General features: G+C 41.6%; 2 protein-coding genes across 9 annotated transcripts in view; both read right to left on the bottom strand.

Moving 5' to 3' along the window:
* tnrc6c2 (trinucleotide repeat containing adaptor 6C2) overlaps positions 1-9,830 on the bottom strand; it is a 139,832-nt gene extending 130,002 nt beyond the window's left edge. For 2 of the 3 annotated variants that reach the window (XM_056372616.1, XM_056372618.1), the window contains exons 1-4: positions 9,744-9,830; positions 8,215-8,309; positions 7,117-7,218; positions 3,168-3,227 (exon numbers count right to left, since the gene is read on the bottom strand). The gene's annotated coding sequence lies outside the window, so the exon portion shown is untranslated. The remainder of the gene's footprint in view (positions 1-3,167; positions 3,228-7,116; positions 7,219-8,214; positions 8,310-9,743) is intronic. The other variant, XM_056372617.1, reaches the window with a different exon arrangement.
* A 2,183-nt stretch (positions 9,831-12,013) lies between these two features.
* Positions 12,014-18,901, bottom strand: part of septin9b (septin 9b) — a 72,290-nt gene continuing 65,402 nt past the window's right edge. For all 6 annotated transcript variants that reach the window (XM_056370757.1, XM_056370766.1, XM_056370749.1 and 3 more), the window contains 4 exons: positions 17,170-17,265; positions 16,757-16,853; positions 14,418-14,469; positions 12,014-13,663 (listed from right to left, as the gene is read on the bottom strand). In XM_056370757.1, coding sequence (XP_056226732.1) covers positions 13,450-13,663; positions 14,418-14,469; positions 16,757-16,853; positions 17,170-17,265 — 459 coding nt within the window. In that variant the 3' untranslated portion in view covers positions 12,014-13,449. The remainder of the gene's footprint in view (positions 13,664-14,417; positions 14,470-16,756; positions 16,854-17,169; positions 17,266-18,901) is intronic.

Here is an 18,901-nt window from a genome sequence, read left to right as displayed (position 1 = left end):
CCCCCCCCCCCCCCCCCCGGTTTTCTAATTTTCCTGAGGACGGAGGTGCCTGCCTGCCTGGCACATGACATTGATTTCCATCAGCGCTTGGAAATAACCTCAGAGCCGTTGCCAGGGCAACCCGCATCTACCTTTTTGCATTTTTGCATATTGCCGCTGAGTTTTTCTTTTTTTTCCCTCCGTCTTTCGTTTTTCATTGCGTCGGCCGTGGCTCAGAGAGCGACGGGATGACAAATGCTCTCAGGTAGAGAGGCGATGGCAGGGGATGGAGAGGAGGGGAGGAGGGGAGGAGGGGGGGAGGGGGGTGATGGAAGAGGAGGAGAGAGCAGCGGTCGGGTGGGTGGCGGGTGAGGGGGAGGGGAGGGGCAGTGCTGAGAGATGGATGGCTGTGCCAGGCAGTAGCAGGCAGGACCATGGATACTCTGGCACGTAGTACGTGTATGTGCGTGTGTATGTGTGTGTGTGTTGTGGGGGAGGGTTATTGATGTCTCCTCGCTGGGGGCCAGGGGGGCCAAGAGGGGGGAACAATAAAACACCAGAGCAGCGACACCAATGGACTCCTGCCTCCTAATTAACTACATAAGGATGAGCACTGAGACTGAGCGAGGGAGCTAGAGGAAAGATGCATGTGGAGAGATAAAAAGAGATAGAAAGAGCTGACAAGATTGAGAGAGGACAAACCTAACTGAATTACATTTAGTGGGTCACAAGCACAGCAAGACGCTTCCCTCTTTCCAACAAGAACTACCAGCCATAAACACATCTGTCTGCGCTGCAGGCCAATACCAGCACTGCCACTCACAATGTCAGCCTGTAACAGGACATCAAGCTCCTTCACTGACAGCAACAGCATGTGTGTGTTTATGTGCGGGTGTGTGTCTGTGTCACAAGTGGTCTTCTTGCTTTGGTCATTTACAGTTCAGTGGTGTAGAGAGCGAGGCATCCCTGTTATTGTGTGGGTCTCTGCAAATTTGTATGTGCACAGGAGCATTGGGCGTGTGAATGGGTACGTTGGGGTGGCTATCGAATCACCAGAGTGTGTCATGAGAAATGTTGATGCACACAGAGAGAGGGAGAGAGAGAGTGAGAGAAGCCAGGCTACCTACGGCATTCCCTCTCCAACATTTGCCTCATGATTTCTCTTCCCCTTCCCTGTATCAACACCCCAGTCAAAGTGCAGCCAGGGAGAAAATTAATTTCTTATTACCTGATTATATTATTAGGTTTCGCTTGGAGTGTCAGTTAAATATTCCACATCAGCATTTCATCAGGCATGGTATAGCATGGTATAGAGGAGTGTATTGTGAAGCAGGGCCATGGGTTAAACAGGACAGGCCAGCGGTCTGAGTCTGACTTGGGGGCTGTAATCGTCTGAGACGTGCCCCCCCCCCAAGGAATAAAGACTGGCGCTGGCAATATGCTGGCAGAAAGCAATTTGCTCGAGTGCTATTCCCTCTCTGGCGTCCACCGGACACACAGTCTCTTGCAAGCATACACACACACACTCACATACACACACCAAAGCAGCCAGAGCAATGCCCGGCCATTCTTTACGAGTTTCACTCAGGCAAAGCACTCACCGACATACACATTTTGTGTCTCACACACGCACACGCACGCACGCACGCGCGCGCGCGCGCACACACACACACACACACACAAACAAACAAACAAGCTACAGCTTTTTGTCAAAGAGGTTCAAGCTAACTACATTCATCCAGCCAGCCCTCAGATTTGCCTTTCATTCCTTCTCTGCGCCAACGCAAGGAAGACCCCGACAAACCACCCCCTCATGACTCGCAGACACACAAACTGGCAGTGGAATCCATACACCATCAGATGAAGAAAATGAAAAATGATACTGATGTATTGTGGGGGCATGTTCAAAGCTATATACATTATATAAAAAAAATGAAAGAAAGCAAGATAGACATTCCAGGTGTAAATCAATCTCATCTTATATATCCCTAGCTCAAATGTCCTGATAAGTCTGGGTGGGGGTACGGTAAACAAAATTGATCGTTACAAAATTCATGAGATCCAGAAATCCTAACTTGGGTCTCTTTCCTGCTGTAGGGCAATGTTATTATTTTTTCCATCCCTTGCAACAAATCTACACACTCAGTGGCTAAGGCTCGAGAAAAGGGCAAATTTGCATACCTTCCATAAGGAAGAAAATCTGATCATATAAATGTAAATAAGGTGAGCTTAACTTATATTTTCCTTGAGAAAATAGTGAACTGATAACACGGGTGAGCAGCGGGCAGAGGCGAGGAGGTGGATGGAGTGGAGAGGGCTTCAAGGGGCTTGTGGATCACAATATGCATTAATGTCAGGGACTGACAGTGGGAAATTAGGTTTTTGTCCACATGCTGGCACAGGCCTGAAATGGCACTGCTTAGGACCAACAGCAGGAGGCAGTGGTGCAGCAGCAGCATTACAGATGCAAACACAGCGTTCTTTTGCACACTTTTTGTACCTATCTATTATCCACCCCCATTTTGCAATGTATTGTTTCACAGTTTTTTTAATTGCATACAGCAATAGCAAAAAGCAATGACACAAGACAGTAAATCATCTTTATGTCATTACTCATTGAGATTTACACTCACTGAGCACTTTTTTAGGAACACCTGTACACCTGCTTATTCATGCCATGATGCAATCAGGTGGATATGTAGCAGCAGTGCAATGCATAAAAACATGCAGATACAGGTCAAGATCTTCATTTAATGTTGACATCAAATATCCCAATTGGGAAAAAATGTGATCTCAGTGACTTTGACAGTGACGGTTGTTGGTGCCAGACAAGCTTGTTTGAGCATTTTTGAAACTGCTGATCTCCTGAGATTTTAGACAGTCTCTAGAGTTTTTACTCAAAAAAGTGTGAAAAAAAAAAGAAAAAAAAGAAAAGGCATGGCAGCGGTAGTTCTGCAGATGGAAAAATCTTGTTGAAAGATCAGAGGAAAATAGTCAGACTGGTTGAAGCTGACAGAAAAGCTACAGAATGCAGATAACCACTCTTTGCAACTGTCATGACCAGAAAAGCATCTCAGTATGCACAACAAGTTGAACCTTGAGGCAGATGGGCTACAACAGCAGAAGATTACATTAGGTTCCAGTCAGGAACGTAGAGAAATCTGAGGCTGTAGTGGACATTAACTCACCAACACTGGACAGTTGAAGACCGGAAAATCCTCACCTGGTCTGATGAATCTGGATTTCTGCTGAGGCACACAGATAGTAGAGTCAGAGTTTGGCATCAACAGCATGAATCCACGGACCCAAGCTGCCTTGTGTCAAGAGTACAGGCTGGTGGTGTAATAGTGTGGGGAATATTTTCTTGGCACACTTTAAACCCCTAAGACCAATCAATCATGGTTTGCATGTCACAGCATATCTGAGTATTGTTACTGACCATGTGCGTCACTTTATAGCCACAACCTACCATCTTCTAATGGCTACTTCCAGCATGATAATGCACCATGTCGCAAAGTAAAAGTCGTCTCAAACTAAATTCATGAACATGACAATGAGTTCAGTGAACTTCAGTGGCCTCCCCAGTCTCCAGATCTGAATCCAGTAGAAAACCTTTGGGATGTGGTAGAACAGGAGACTGGCAGCATGAATGTGCAGCTGATAAATCTGTAGAAATGATCTGATGCGATCACGTCAACAAGGAGCAGAATCTCAAAGCATAGTCTCCAACATCTTGTGGAGTCAATGTAATGAAGAACTGATGTTGTTTTGAGAGCAAAGAGAGGCCCGTCCCAGTGTTAGTATGGAGTTCTTAATAGTGCTGGTAATGGCAGACTTAATGAGAGATCTATTAGTGTACATACAATTGTCCAATAATAATACAAATTAATATCCACTACACAGTTATCCACCAGCTGACTGAATTGAGTCGTGCGAAACAAACACCCGTTTCAACAGTTTACTTTAAGGTCCATCACTGTCAGTATTCACCTTTCTAGCATGTGTCCAATCAATTTTATTGTTCATTTCCATTTGATCTATTCTTATTGAACTGACATACATCCTCCCCTTTGTAAAATTAGCATTTTGTCTTTTTCTGTTCAGTAACTGTAATACAATCATATGATAAAACTCAGTTTAACCACCTGTAGTGTAAAAGTGTTTTGAAAAATGACAACTGAGGAGTTGCACCTTTAAACTAAAGCTTACAACATGTGATAAGTTGCACTAAAATTGGGAGGTGATTGTGTTACTAATGAAATATGAAGATTTATCAGATTTCATCTGCTCCTTTAATGACACCCTCTGAAGCTGAAGATTACTGAAACAAACTGTTAAGACAGTTGGTTCAAATATTGTTGAGAGGGCCACAGTTCAATAGAGAAGCGGTTCAATGCATTTTGACCTGCAAGGCAAACTCAATGTGTCATTGGAATTCTATGAGAAAATAACAAGAAATGTATACGTTGAAAAACTGTAAACTGATGTGATGTGTTATTATTGTTTTCTAGAAACTCATAAAAGTAAACATATTGCAAAGTCTGCACCTTTTTCTGCAGAGAACAGAACTTCTCTAATGGTATATGAATGAATACCCTTGTCAAATTCAACATAAGCATTTGACTGCTTTACTTCAGCTAATATACTGTATTTGTCTGTGAGGCACGCAGGCTTTCAGACTGAATGTAATTGTGACAGAGAAAAGTTCATGGCTGAGAAGATACAAGACAAGCATTCTATTAGCCCGCTCTGGGACATGCTGCTCTACCTACGGAGAAAATGAAAGGACAATCTCTCTGGCTGCATGCGCACCGCAGGCTCAAATCAGATTATTTTCCCCACCTATTGTGACTCAGAATTTGATCTTTTCATTTCTGTCCAAACAAACACTCAATTTGATTTTCCCCTTGTTTTGGCATACAATGAAAACATCAGATATAAGCCACAAACTGTACGTGAAACGGAAAGAAAAAATCAGGTCTGAGGATGCTGTTTAATTCTTCCTCTGAACAGTACATCCCACGAGGAACAAAATGTGATTCACATTATCATGACCTCGAAGGGGGTTTCATCACAGTGTGGCTGTGAGGATGCCAACTCGGTCAATGGCGCATGAAACTGCCTCTTTTTATTGGTATGGCATTCAATCAGTTCCTCTTGGGTATATGTCCTTGGCTTTGCAGTGGGGGGCCGACCTATTACAGCACTCGCTGCACCTGCCCACATCTTACTACCCAATCCTTTTTAATACCCCTCCCTCCCAACGCTCCTCGCTTCCATTCCTGCATAAATACAATCAGCCCTGTCAAGAAAGGCACAACCACTCACTCTCTTCCTCCATTGTTTCTGATTGATTATGTAGAAGAACCATTGCTCCATCCTCCCATCCCTCCCCATGTCTTTGAATTACACTGGAGTTGGCTCGATGCCAGGAGATCCTCCCCCATCCTTCCTACTCCCACCCTCTGACCTCATAGGATGCCCACCCACCTATACATCAACCTCGCCCACCTCTGGTGGGGCGGCAGTCACCCTCAGCGACTAAAAGAAAATGGGCACAAGGTGGGAAGAAGATAACCTTTTTCACAATTCCATTGAGAAACTCACAAACAACACAGTATCATTCATGCTGTAAATTGCACCATTGCTCAGCCAGCGCCCACACACTGAAAAGACAGAAACACAGCTGGCATAGGTGAAAACTTTAAAGGAAACAAGTTATTTCTCTGCAGAAGAAATTGAGGAAGCAATATTTTTATTTCACCAAGCCCACAAGGGAGCATCCTATCTGCCACAGAGTAAAAGGATGGCCACATGAGAAACCATCTCCCACTTTATTACTCAGAAAGAGGAAGAGGTGGCTGTTTTCTTTCAGTAGCCTGGCAGTGGTGGGTAGAAATACAACTGCCGTGGTATGCCGAAGCACCTTGAAGGCTGATGGGGAGTCCATATTTCATTGTCAATTGCTTCTGTTATCATGCAATGCACATTCACTGGCGCTCTGCATCGGTGTGAGTCTTAACTGATGTGCCAGCCAGTCAGCCCCATTAAACCCCAAAGCAGTCCCTGGGCAGCCCTTTTGTCTTCACTATTTGTTCCCCTCAACAGCACTAAACAGCAGCTCCCACAACATTCACTCCAGCTAAACAACCTTCGCCTCCCAGGAGAGGTTTGCCTTCTCCTCACCCACCTCCACTGACTGTGACTTAAATGAAATATGCAGCTGTCTTTTAATCAAAACAAGGCCAATTTGCATACGGACAGGAAGGGGCGGTGGACCCTCCTCCTCCTCCCCACACCCTGACCGTGCCAGAGCTGGCTGCAATCCAAACAGAGGAGCGCCCTGATGTCGGAGCGGCGGGAAGGAGATGGCAAGGGGGCGGAGGAGGAGGAACAGGAGATGCGGGAGGTTTGGATGGGGGCAAGGGGAGGGAATGGTGGAGTAGGAGGGGCGGGAACATGGCTAGAAACAAGCAAAATCCAAATTAAGCAAACGAACAGATGGATGTGGCACATTAGCATACATCAACAACAAACAGGGGCGCCATGCTTCGTGTCCATGAGAGTGAGTTGGCAGGACTCAAGGGTAAATCGGGCACAGGATTAGAGAATATTAGTGGTCTGTGTATGTCTGCGTGTACACATATTTGTATTCGTATAAGTAAGTTGGTGATTTGAAAGCTGCTGATTAGCCCAGAGTGAACAGATGAGACAAAATGCAATTGTCAGCATGCACAGTTATAATAAATGCAAAGCCATTAACGAACGGCGATTAATTACCAACAAATTACCTTGCGTCGATTATTTTGGAGCCGCTGTGCAGCGAGGCAGGGGGTGTGTGAGCTGGGCAACGGGTAGCGATCTTTTGTTTTGGATTGTTTTCGCAGCTCAGGACTGAGGAACAGGCAGATATAACAGAGTTCTCTCCTGTTCTGTGTGTGTCTAAGTAGCACTGAAGGAGACCGAGGCTGACGAAATATATGTGTGTGTGTGTGTGTGTGTGTGTGTGTGTGTGTGTGTGTGTGTGTGTGTGTGTGTGTGTACGTATGTGTGTCAGGGAATGAGAAAAGCAAGACAACTAGCCACTGGTGCCACACCAACACAGACAGGCGTTGGCTCGCTTAACGATAGGCTTACCAGGCAGATGGTGAACCGGCTGACTAGAAGTCTCTCTGGTTGGCTTTCTGGCTGTCTGGCTGGCCTGGTGGCTCATTGGTTGTCTGGCTGGAAGAACTCTGCCTGGTAACGACAGAGCCAGTGAAGGAAGAAGGAAAAAGTGTGTTTTTCAACACTGTGGGGTTCTTTTTCTTCTCCGTTTCCTCTTTTAAAATCTGGCTTTGATCTTTCACTTGGCATTTTGGTGTAAATTTACACACAAATTGATAATACTGTGGCATTCATTTTTAGCTGACAAAAAGCCATTAAGGAATAACACACTGTTACATTACAATGATGGAAAAGGCAGAGTGATATGCTGGCTTTCTTCTGACATGAATGCAACATGAATCACTGTTTTCCTGCCAGAAGACTGGATTGGTAAGGTGCCACCGTGGAGCAATATGGTGGTGTATAAAGTGCAGTGATATATTAGGTGATATGGTCCAGCTGAGCCACATAATATACCTGCTGTTAGATTTGGCATTCATTTCTATATTTGTAAAGCAGCACTGCGGTGGAGGGAAGAGGAGTGCCACAGCTAAGTCTGGTGCAGCCTGTTGAGCTTTCATTACGTTACTAATGTTACAAAACATTTGTGATTTCACAATTAACACTTTAATACTTTCCTATCTAAAATTAGCGCAAGCTGTATATTTTGTAAATATTACACACACCTATTTTATTGTCTTCTAACTGCTTGTCATGTGACTGTCTTGGTCCAATCATGATTTGATGAGTGATTAACCCTAACGCCTGTGGTAAAAGGTAGGCTAGTTTAAATAGGTCAAGATGGATAATAACCCTAAGATTACAGACCCCCCACTTCCGTATGATGAACATCTCGAAAGAACGACTGAAGTCCTTCGCCTGACCAATAGGGAAGTGGGCATGTTTTAATCCAAACCCCGGGCACGTTCACATCAGCAATTTGGGAAAACTTTGGTTATCTCCTCCATAAAACAAAACAAACGACAAAAAAAAAAAACAGTCCTGAACTGAACCATGGACTTCATTACACTGTTACTATAGGCTCAGTGAATTATAACAAGCTCCATTGGGAAAAAAATACATTCATACCTTACTAATATCCAACTGCTCCACCGCTGCTGTCAATCCAGCCGACACATCAACACCGAGCCCAGCCAGCCACCTGCAGACACACCGCTCACCATCTGAGAGAAAGTGAGGAACACATTTCACAATGCTGTCAAAATTAAAAGCTCATCACTTCAACATTGTTTGAGCTGATGTTACTTAAAATTATGCCATGTAGCTAGTGAACAAACAGTAGCTCAGCATAGCATGTGCTGCATCTGCTAACTCAAGAAAGTACTCAAAAACATGATTAAAGCATCCCAGGGGAAGTTTCCTCTGTTCTTGTGACTTCTGTCTACACATTTCTTAGAAACAAAGGCTTTGATGAGTGCTTATGATGATGAATAAAAAATGGGTCTGAACTGCTGAACAGGCCAGTTCCAGCTCTCGCATTCAGCCATCCCATTAGCTGGTGGTTGTGCGAATGATTAGAATAGAAATTATTCTAAACAACCATCCAATGCATGCTGTGATAAGTCACAGACCCGCAAAGAGGTGGACTGAATGAATAAATGGCTGAGTGACTGAATGAATGAGCGGTGACAGCAGGTTTCAAGGAGAGTGCACAATCTATTATTGAGACCAGTGTCCTGCAGTTCAACAAACTGTGGTTCTCACTTCACAATACTTGATAATAGTTCTTCCTGAAAATCATGAACATAATAAATTCATTTCACTCACACAGAGGCCATTTTGGACTTTAAATGGGAAATTTGTAGCAGCAAGAAGCAGCGCAGCCCAGCATGTATGTCCTTAGTAAGAGCCTCATTTAGCCAGAAATCAGGTACCCTTTAGTAGCTAGGAGCTAAATAAGGTAGCTACATAACGAAGCTACCCTCGAGGCAGCTAGCTAGTACAGCAGGTAAAATAAGGTGGCCATAACTTCAAACATTTATGAAACTTTGGAGCCAATTAGTATGCATTTTTGTACAGACTACTTCAGATTCTATCACCTTAAATTATTAAAAATATCACGGTGTGAAAATATATGAAATATATAATAAACGCAACCACTGAAAATTAACTTCACGATATGAGTGCAGTGTATCACGCTAACAAATTTGCTCATGCACTGTAGATAATGAAAGATGGCACAAATACACAAATGAGATGTTTTAAGTTATTTTGCCATTAAGTTTTCAGGGGGAAAGTGTTAATTCAGTTGTCCACTTCTGTGCTCATCAGCCTTTAAATTCAGCATGATAAAGTCTGGCTTGTGTGATGAAAATATTGCAAATTAAAGCTAAAAATAACAAAAACCCAAAGCCCCGACTGTTGCTAATTCACACCCACGTTCATTTCATTAAGCCTTATGTTCTCCTCTCGCTGAAAAGTTCCTCAAAACCGCAATTTGAGTTAATTAGACAATGACTTTTAAAATACTTTTAAAATGAAAGGCCAAGGACTGTAACTTGGTTGAAACGAGTAGAAACTCTGTACTGCTGCAATATTTCACCACCCACATTCTCAACTGAAAAGAAAAGCAAATGTGAAAGAGAGACAATGCTTACAGAAGGAGTCACTTGCTTGAACCCATGTATTTCAGGACAGAGGGGGTTTCATCAGGGTTTCTTTCTTACAGAGCAGGTAAAAGTACGATGGCCTGAGCCTTTCCTAGTCATCCATTAACGACCAGACACATAGGAGGCCGGCCTCTGAAAGAAGCTGCACCGACAGCCCAGAAATTTCAAAATAAAAGTTCTCAGAAGTTTGCTTATGGAGGAATGTTAATATCTACTTAGTCTACTTAGTAAAGAGGAATTATTATAATAGTTTTTGTACGTTCTTAATAATTACTCAGATTTCAAATGCTTTCTGTTTCTGTACTTTGTGTGGGGTTTTGGGGGTTTTGGGGTGGATAGAGTATAGAGGTTGTGCTTTTACCCCCTTTACCCCCTTCCTGCAAAGGCCATAAGCTGGGATGTATTTGCTGAATAAAGTGCAGGCTCTTCCAATAAATCAGATAGTGTTGCCAAGTTATCTTTCCCATTTATAAAACAAATGAGAGCAGAGGCAAGGTCATAGTATCTATAGCACCACCAGGAATATTGTTAGTGCCTGTCAAAATGTAGACCACATTTGCAATAAGTCAAACATAATCTCTGCATCTTTGATCAAAGGTTTTCTGTTCGTTTTTTATGAGGAGGATACACATGTTGGAAATGTTTTTTTCCCCCAACAGTTATTTCAGATTTTCCACAGTCTGCCATTTCAAGAAGAAAGCTCCGTTTGGCTCAGACAGTCTCTCTTTGTGCCATAAGGTAATCCATCTGGTCTCTGAACAAATCTGTCCTGGTGTCATACGATGTAAAAATGCAATGTAGACTTTGGTAGAAGGTGGGGAATTCTTGGTTACAATCACAGTAACTACAGCTACTATTAGCCCGCCACCTTTTACTGTCCAATTTATGGCTCTATTACATGAATTTCCATTGACTGAATCATTGTATGAAACAAAAAAAATGCAATATCAGTGAGGAAGAACAGATGTCAGTATGTATGCACCACCAAATTGGTCTAGTACCTGTGCCAGCCAGTGGGCCTGGTGCTGTCATAGCAGTGTCAGAGATGTCATTTTCACTCACCTTCATGCTTCAGGATGGCTGTCTGGGAAACTGTTTAGATAGAGGTGTCAGCGGTAGGTGAGTGTTCAATAGATAGTGATTTTCCTGCAACTTTCATTGTCTCTCACCTTAACATTTCTCGTTTGTCACCATGGCCGTGTCGTCCTCAGCGCAGATGAGTTTCAAACCAATGAATCCAACACAGAGATGGCAGGAAAAGCCACAGCAGGAGCTACAATGTGTGAAAGGGTGACAATGACCTTCGACAAACAACACTGTCAACACATTATGATCAGCAGGGTAGTTGAGAAAGAGTGTGACAGGAGGTGTAAATGAGAAGCCCTATTAAACCAGTGCTGTGTGAGCATGGCGTGATGCTACTGCAAAAGCTGCAAATTCACATCTCCTCTCAGTTGGGTTTGAATTGTGAATGGTGTATTCTGTATGTTTTATTCTATCTGAATGCAAAGTATTATGAACTGAGCTTGTGGATGTGTCTTTTGTACAATGAAACACAGCTGCGCATATTGCTCAGACAGTTGACAAAAGTATAACGACTGACAATAGCCTGAAGGATATACTGTATTGTAATATTTTCATCCTCCTACTTCTCAATCTATTAAAAAATGATGAAATGGTTTCACAACGTTTAGTTCTTTATTCAAATGTCGAATGTGAAAACTTGCTTTAAGTTTAATATGATACTAACAGGAAGAAACAGCTGTTGTGTCACTTACAGATTGTTTCACTACTGTTCAACAACTATACATACCTATTATCTTTCACACTATTATGCTGTTGTTAATGTTGCTTTATCTAAATGAAAAGCACATAATCTAGGTTCTTATTTTGGAATAGGTAAAAGACTTTGAAGGAGCCAGACCTCTCTGAGATGTTCTAAATTTACCTTGGTAAGTAAAGTGTAAGTGTTTAGTGGTCTATTCCTTAATCAAAGAGATAATACTTCAGTAAACATTCAAAGGATATGACTTTGTTTCAAATGATTAAATCAACCACATATCAAAGTCTAAAAGATTATGACAGTGATATCTGAAAACATGTTTTTAAGAAAATGTTCTGAACTAATTAAATAATGTTGTCATTTTAACCTTAGTTGCTAACTGGTGAAATATTGAAATGTTTTCATGGATTTAACACAGAGTCCCTTTAATTAGTTTAAACTTGAGAATAAAGTTTTGACAATCAAGACAATCAACTTTAAACAATAAAAATATCAATCTTTATTCTTTGAGATAGCATATCAAAGATAAAACCTTGATCTATAATACCATAACAAATTACACAAGAACTATACAACAGTAAACAAAGTGTAACCCAATAACTTTCTCTGGATAAAAGACAATAGTTATCTCTTCTCATTGCATGTATGGGAAATATTTTTATTGTGACTTAAAGAGACAAAACATACACTGATGACTATGTTTGTTAGGAAATTATGAGAATGTTACAAATTTAGATGTGGCCACTATAAAACATCCCTTGAGCTCGCATGAATGCACACATTTTTCACAAGTATTAAAAATACTGTGACATATGACATCACTGTGGAATTTCGTGGGTGTTATTCAAGGTTGCTTGGAACAAATTCCTCCTCACGGTGAATAGTAAAATATCCTCCTCTGAAAAAACACTTAAAACTTGCAACATAAATTTCATCGGTCTTGCAATGATCTATTGGCAGGATGTAATCAACTGTAATTAGTAATATTGAAGGAACAAATACAGACCACTTTACTAGCAGGCTAACTCCTCGGGCACCAGTTAGAGTGGAGCCTAACCAACAGGGCACGACATGCTGTATGAGCGCAGGCAACAGAAAACAAAACACCGTCAAAACCTAAAAGATCATCACTGTTTATGACCTGCAGCAAACCTCTGGAGGCCAACAGCTGGAATGAAAGTTGAATTATGCTGATTACACTAAACCTACACATAAATACTTATTCATAAATCAACTCTATATACTGTATGTGCTTCTCTTTAGAACAGAAAAATTGACTTTTATTTGGTTTGCAGTAGGAAAAAAAAAAAAAAAAAAAAATGGACAAAACAGCTGCATGGGATAACGGTTGCACAAATTCCTCCACGACCCCGTCTTATACAATATTAGAAGGACATGAACAACAGCAATAAAAACACAATAGTAAATGAGCAATGTAAAATGCAAGGTATGACTGCATTACACAACATTGGCATTATATAGAAAGAGACAGGCTGGTTTGGCAAAAAAAGGGGTTTTAAAAACATCATAACACAATGGAAAAATGACAAAAGGACTCATTTTTCCACAAGCTGCTCTACACTGCTATTGCTTTCTTTTTTACTTTGCAGTGCAGAGGTGTCAACAATATCTTTACTTCCTCCATAATACTATAAACCTAACCTAAATATCCCTACTTAACCCTAGTATCTATACAAAACTATACACCACAACACAAAGCAGACCAGGCCAGTGGCACTAACAGTTATTTCTAGTTTAGAGCTAATCTAGTATCATCCGATATGCTGGTCTTCTGATGGTCTTCACAGCATGAGTATAGGCATGTTCATGTAAACAGAATACATGTGTGAGTGTATGTTTTGTGCCTGACTGTGTCCTGAAATCATAATTTGGCACCACACAGGACTCTCTCTACATCTCGTGGGACAGGGCTTCATGCTGGGCAGCCACTCCGTTGGCCTGCAGGGCGCTGGGCTGATCCTCATGCTGACCGTTGGTTTTTGGCTCAGCAGGATGATCAGATGGGTGAGAGATGAAATGGCCATTGGATTCATTCAACCGGCGGACACGATATGTCTCGTAGTGGATGCTGCCTGTGATGTCCTTGATGTTCTGCATGTGTGTCCTGAAAGAAAGAAAGAAGACAACACCAGTGAGTGCTGTTCCCAAAGTGGGCGCTTTGAGGACAGGCCACACACTCTGCACCAATGGTTCAAATATCTACAAGAACTAACTAAAAAAAAAAACAGCAACACATGAGGTCATGTGTGCATGTATGTTGTCACAAAAAAAAACTAAGAAAATGTAAGCAATTTTTCATTTTAAACAAAACAAAAGAAACACATTTAACCATTCAGTATACTTATTTTTTTATTCATAGCCATTGTATTTCTGTAATATTGATGTCATCATATATTTTACGTCAGTTATTTGATGTACAACAATATATTCAGACACCCATGGTTATTTTAGCTGAAAGGGGTTGCATGTGTATCAGGTTGTACAAAATCACTATTGAGAAAAAGAAAGTTTGGGAAATGTTGTTATAGCCTCTAGTCAGACACAAACAGAGACTCCTGTACTAATAGGCAACTTAAATGCTAAGATTCATTGGAAAACCTGAGTAGAATTGCCTGTTGTACCACTGTGTAGAGAGGCACTCAATCCATCCAGAAGAATTTAATTTGTATTGATTTCAGTGGGGAAGTGAAGCTTCAAAGAGTCTCAGTGCTGTTTCCAATTCATTTCAACAACTTAACAAGATAAAGAGAGTGATATCTGATCTACTAGGAGGCTCGGTCCTAAACAGGGTTTTTATACAAGTCCCTATATATGGTAAAATTGATAAAAATAAGCTCTAGAGAGCGAAAGAAGTTCACCTGATGAGGAGGTCTCGCAGGTAAGCAAACTCACAGTGTGCAATGTTCTCAACTGTAAAGAGAGGAAGAGGAGAGAAAAGAGGAAATATTAGTTGTAATATTAAAATAATCTGCAGTGATAAGATACTAAAACTAAAGTAAATATGATGCCTCAGAAACCCCCTTTCAATCCAGCTCACCTCGCCATTCCCTATCCTACCACAAGATGGTGGTGTTGCTCACAAGTCAAATGAAGGGCATCCTCTAACATGACATCTCCAGCAATTTTGTTAAGCCAAGATAACACACTCCTCCACTTTCGAGTAATTTAATACATCTCGGCTCCCCTCTATATGGCGGGACTTTAACTGAGACGTTTTAACAAACTCCCCGTGACAAGCTGCTGGTGCCTCCAGTAGGGCTAACACATGTTTGAATTATAGATTATGTCAAGAGTGTAAATGAAAAAAAGGAGGGTGCTATTTATGTAAAGCTTTGAAATCCAGGGGCAGGAAATTAAATTCTCTTTGAAAGGAGGAGAGTGGAATAACTGCCGGGTCTGTAAGCGCTGATTAGTGGCGTCGAGGGAGCGCGCGACTAACTTGTAACGAGCTGCACTGCTGGTATCTCTCTTTTCTACTCCTGGTGAAGCATGAAGTCCCTATATACAGTGCAATATATACATTTTAATGCATGCCTACTCCACTCTTTTTCCATCTCAAATTATCCTCTCAACCTGTGAAAATAAACAGTTTCTTCTCCACTTGTGATATCATAGAGCCTTAACTTCTGGCTTCTCCTCTGAGGCCTAATTTATGATGTCGGTGCCGACAAGTCCAGCAGCTCAGCAGCTTCCTCTCTCCTCCTTTTCCTTGTTCCCTCTCTCCTGCTGCTTGGGTTTGCTAGAATGGAGCCATTGTTCTTTTAGCTGGACAAGACGGCATTTGTCCCTAAGTCTGTGTACTTCACCTCTCTCACCCTGCAGCTCACTGGAGTTAATTTCATAATGCTTGCTGAGAGAGTAGTAGCTACTTTACTGCCTCAGAAATATTATCTTTTTAGGAAGAAAAACAGCCTTATTTTAATTTGAACTACAAGCATTTCTAATGTTTTTCCACTGGGTTTTAGAGAGGTTTCATAAGCCTGTACAACACTTCAGCTCAAATTAAATAGTGAAAATAACCCAAAAGTGACATAACATCGCTTTAACATATTTACAATTATGATAATTGTATAAATTCTTTTGACATGCTCTTTTGACAGACCGGTGTCCAGTCCATCCAGGATGTCTCTTTAATGATTCATAAGATTCTTAATTAACCAGCAAGTTACAAACGCAACACACAAGCAGGTGTCTTGTCTGAAGTAATATTTAATCTTTTTTTGTTTTTTACAATGTATATATAGTACAGCCAATGGACTGCAGTTCAGTTCAGGATGCTGAAGTGCATCCCGGGAAGGATGGCCTCCTTCAGTTATATCCTTGGCCTCCAATCATACTTTCATGCCCCGTCCAGACAGATGTTCTCACTCACTCACTCATTCACTCACTCACTCACACACTCACACACACACAGGTGAGGTAAGGACACTCATTTGCTGAGTACCTCCTCGCTGGCAGCACAAACGTAGCATAAGCCAACAAATGTAAACTGTATCAAAAGGCACTGCGTGCAAGTGTGTGTGCGTGCGTGCGTGCGTGTGTTAGTGTGTGTGTGTGTGTGTGTGTGTGTGTGTGTGTGTGTATGAACTACGTGTGTATTTTATGTTTCTGCCTGTTATCCCCCTAGACAGAGCAAGTCGCTGTAAATCTCTTCCTCCTGTCTTATACATCTCCCTGGTTACAGGCTCAGAGAGACATGTGTAAACAAATGCCTGGAAGTCAAACAACAGACGGTTAAACCAGCTGGCCAGATTTTAAAGCTGCAGTTTATTACTTTCCACATGTTCAAAATAAACCAAAAATAAGAATCTGTCATCTTCTTTGTCACACTGCTTCACCTCATTGTTACTGGTATGATGCCATCAACTGACCAGGTACCATTACATCATCTATTAGAGTGATAAAGTTGGACGGCCTTTCCACTGTCACTGGAACAGGTGAGACCCAGCCGTGAGGCCATTAAATGAGCCGGTTTTTGGAGTTTGAACTCCATCACACAGATGGACGTGATAATATATTAGGCCAATATGTAATATATATATATAATAATTAAGAATAAACTTAATGACTTTCAGCTTAAAGTCAAAAACGTATATTAGTTAATAGTTAATTAACCAGCCGTGTGTGTGTGTGTGTGTGTGTGTGTGTGTGTGTGTGTGTGTGTGTACGTACACATGTGTCTTAAAATGTGTATTACCTTCTATGGTGCCCCATTTTGTTTTCCTCCCCAGAATCCTCTTCCCGTTCACCTGGTACTCCTGGTCACTGCCCACCACAGCAAAAGGGATCATCTCCTGTTGAGTGCACAGTCATTGAAATGTTACCAGTGATTTGTTTTCGGGTCATGCTTGACTGTTTACCTTTTGCTAGAACAAGATGCTGCGATTGACTTTTTTTATGGCAATCATGTCTTTAAAGATTTCTCAAAGAAAACGATAAATGGGAGACAAAAAAGAAGGATTAAGATTAAACCTGACAATGGCTTAAATTTGAACATGCAAAATTCACATTTGTGATTGCTTTGTGAAGTGCTGAAGCCACAGAAGGATGCCTTATACTGTGGCTGTTGTACAATGTCTGAACTGACTGAACCAGATAGTGGGAACTTACCCTGATTTTGTCATTGATCATCCTGTCTTCTGCATCCTCGTCAAACTCTTTCTGAGGGTAAACGTCGATTCCATTGGCTCGCAGCTCTTCTCTAATCTGCAACAAGCCAGACACAGTGACACAGAAACATTAAGTCAAATATAAAACATACAGTATATCATGAAAGCACAAAGTTATCCTATATATAATGTGCCATTTTACTTCTGTAAAGCAGTCTGTAAAATCTTTATAAATCGTCTTTACACAGAGACAAAGATTTCCATGTGAGCTGAGGCAGAGACTCAAGACAGACTGGCAAATACCATGAGGTCTAAATCATCATCCATCATCTCCCCATCCAAACTTGAGCCTGCAGCCAACACCCAAGTCAATCAGTCACCATAACATCCTATTCACATACAGGTATTTAAGTTTGTGCCAGAGAGTTGAATAGAAGCTGCTCTGAACCACCACTAGAGGACTTAGATAAACACTTGGTTATGTTATACTGCCTGCTGTTGACAAAAATTGGTCCCTAATATCCTTGACACGGAGGAGTTAACATGGAGGTTAACCACTCTTAGGAAAAAAAAAAGAAAAATCCAAACAGAGGTACGGCTAATAAAACAGCCATCCCAATTCCCTGTATGTCTTTATAATGACTTAAACTCAGGCACAGATGCAGAAAAATACACAGACAAGCTTCTGGAAGAAATGTCATTTTAATGAATGACTCTTTCACTCCCACAATTACTACTCTGACAATTTCCACTTGGTCCCTCATCAAACATTTCATTGTTTATCCTTGGAAGCTTTCTCAGGGTTACATTATAGGACGTAAACCAAGTAATATTCTACAAAAAAGCCACATCAACTGTTGGTTAGAGGAATGTGACCAGACACTCACAGTTGGACACACTGAGGCCGAACATTTAATAATAAAAAAAAACCCTCTTATTCTGTTTGCATGTCAAGTTGCTGCAGGGAAATGGGAGGAAAAAAAAACATTTGGCAGAAGAGGCTTTTAGTCAATAATCTTCAGGGTCATATAGAGCATGTGCGGCCAACCAAAACAATTCAGCTACAAGCCCTGCGGCTTCCTTTCACTGCCAGGGCCTGGCCCAATCCCTGCTTTGTTCTTATTGGACGGTGTTACAGGCATCAGGGAGAAAATGGGAGCCAAGACACCCATTGTGCTTCTACCTTTCTAAAATGAGTAAAGCTGTTAGGGAAGCCCGTATTCTTGGAAGTAGGGATGAAAATATAAAGGAAATGATGGAAGAGGGCAGGTGGCCGTCCGCCTCCTGTGGACTGAGAATTATCCAACAGAAACACACAGAGGAGGGGACGCCGCTGAGACAGTTTAAGTCTCCAGCCGGGGTGGAACAAGAATCTGTGGTAGCGGGGAAAGCCATGATAACGAGTTGACAGCTGTGAGGGTACAGTGGAGGATTATCAGCCTGAGGAGTCTCAAAGTAGTTTTGCCTTGAACGTGGCTACTGTAATAGACCAAGTAAGAGCCAAAGAAAGCACAGTAGTGCTTTGAGCTAAATGCTAGTATCAGCATGCAAATGTACTCACAATGACAAAGTAAAGGAGCGAATACATAGGTAACACATTTGCTAATTCGCACTCATCAAAAACTACAGCTGAGGCTGAAGGAAATGTCATTAGTTTTGCAAGTATTTGGTCATAAACCAAAATATTGGAACAAGTCAAATTTGGACTTGTAGGTGATACCATAGGGGATCAA

Source organism: Seriola aureovittata, chromosome 3 (assembly GCF_021018895.1).
Source record: "Seriola aureovittata isolate HTS-2021-v1 ecotype China chromosome 3, ASM2101889v1, whole genome shotgun sequence".
NCBI classification, from domain to species: Eukaryota; Metazoa; Chordata; class Actinopteri; order Carangiformes; family Carangidae; genus Seriola; species Seriola aureovittata.
Note: the sequence above shows the minus strand (reverse complement) of the source record. Positions and strands in the feature narration are given on the sequence as shown.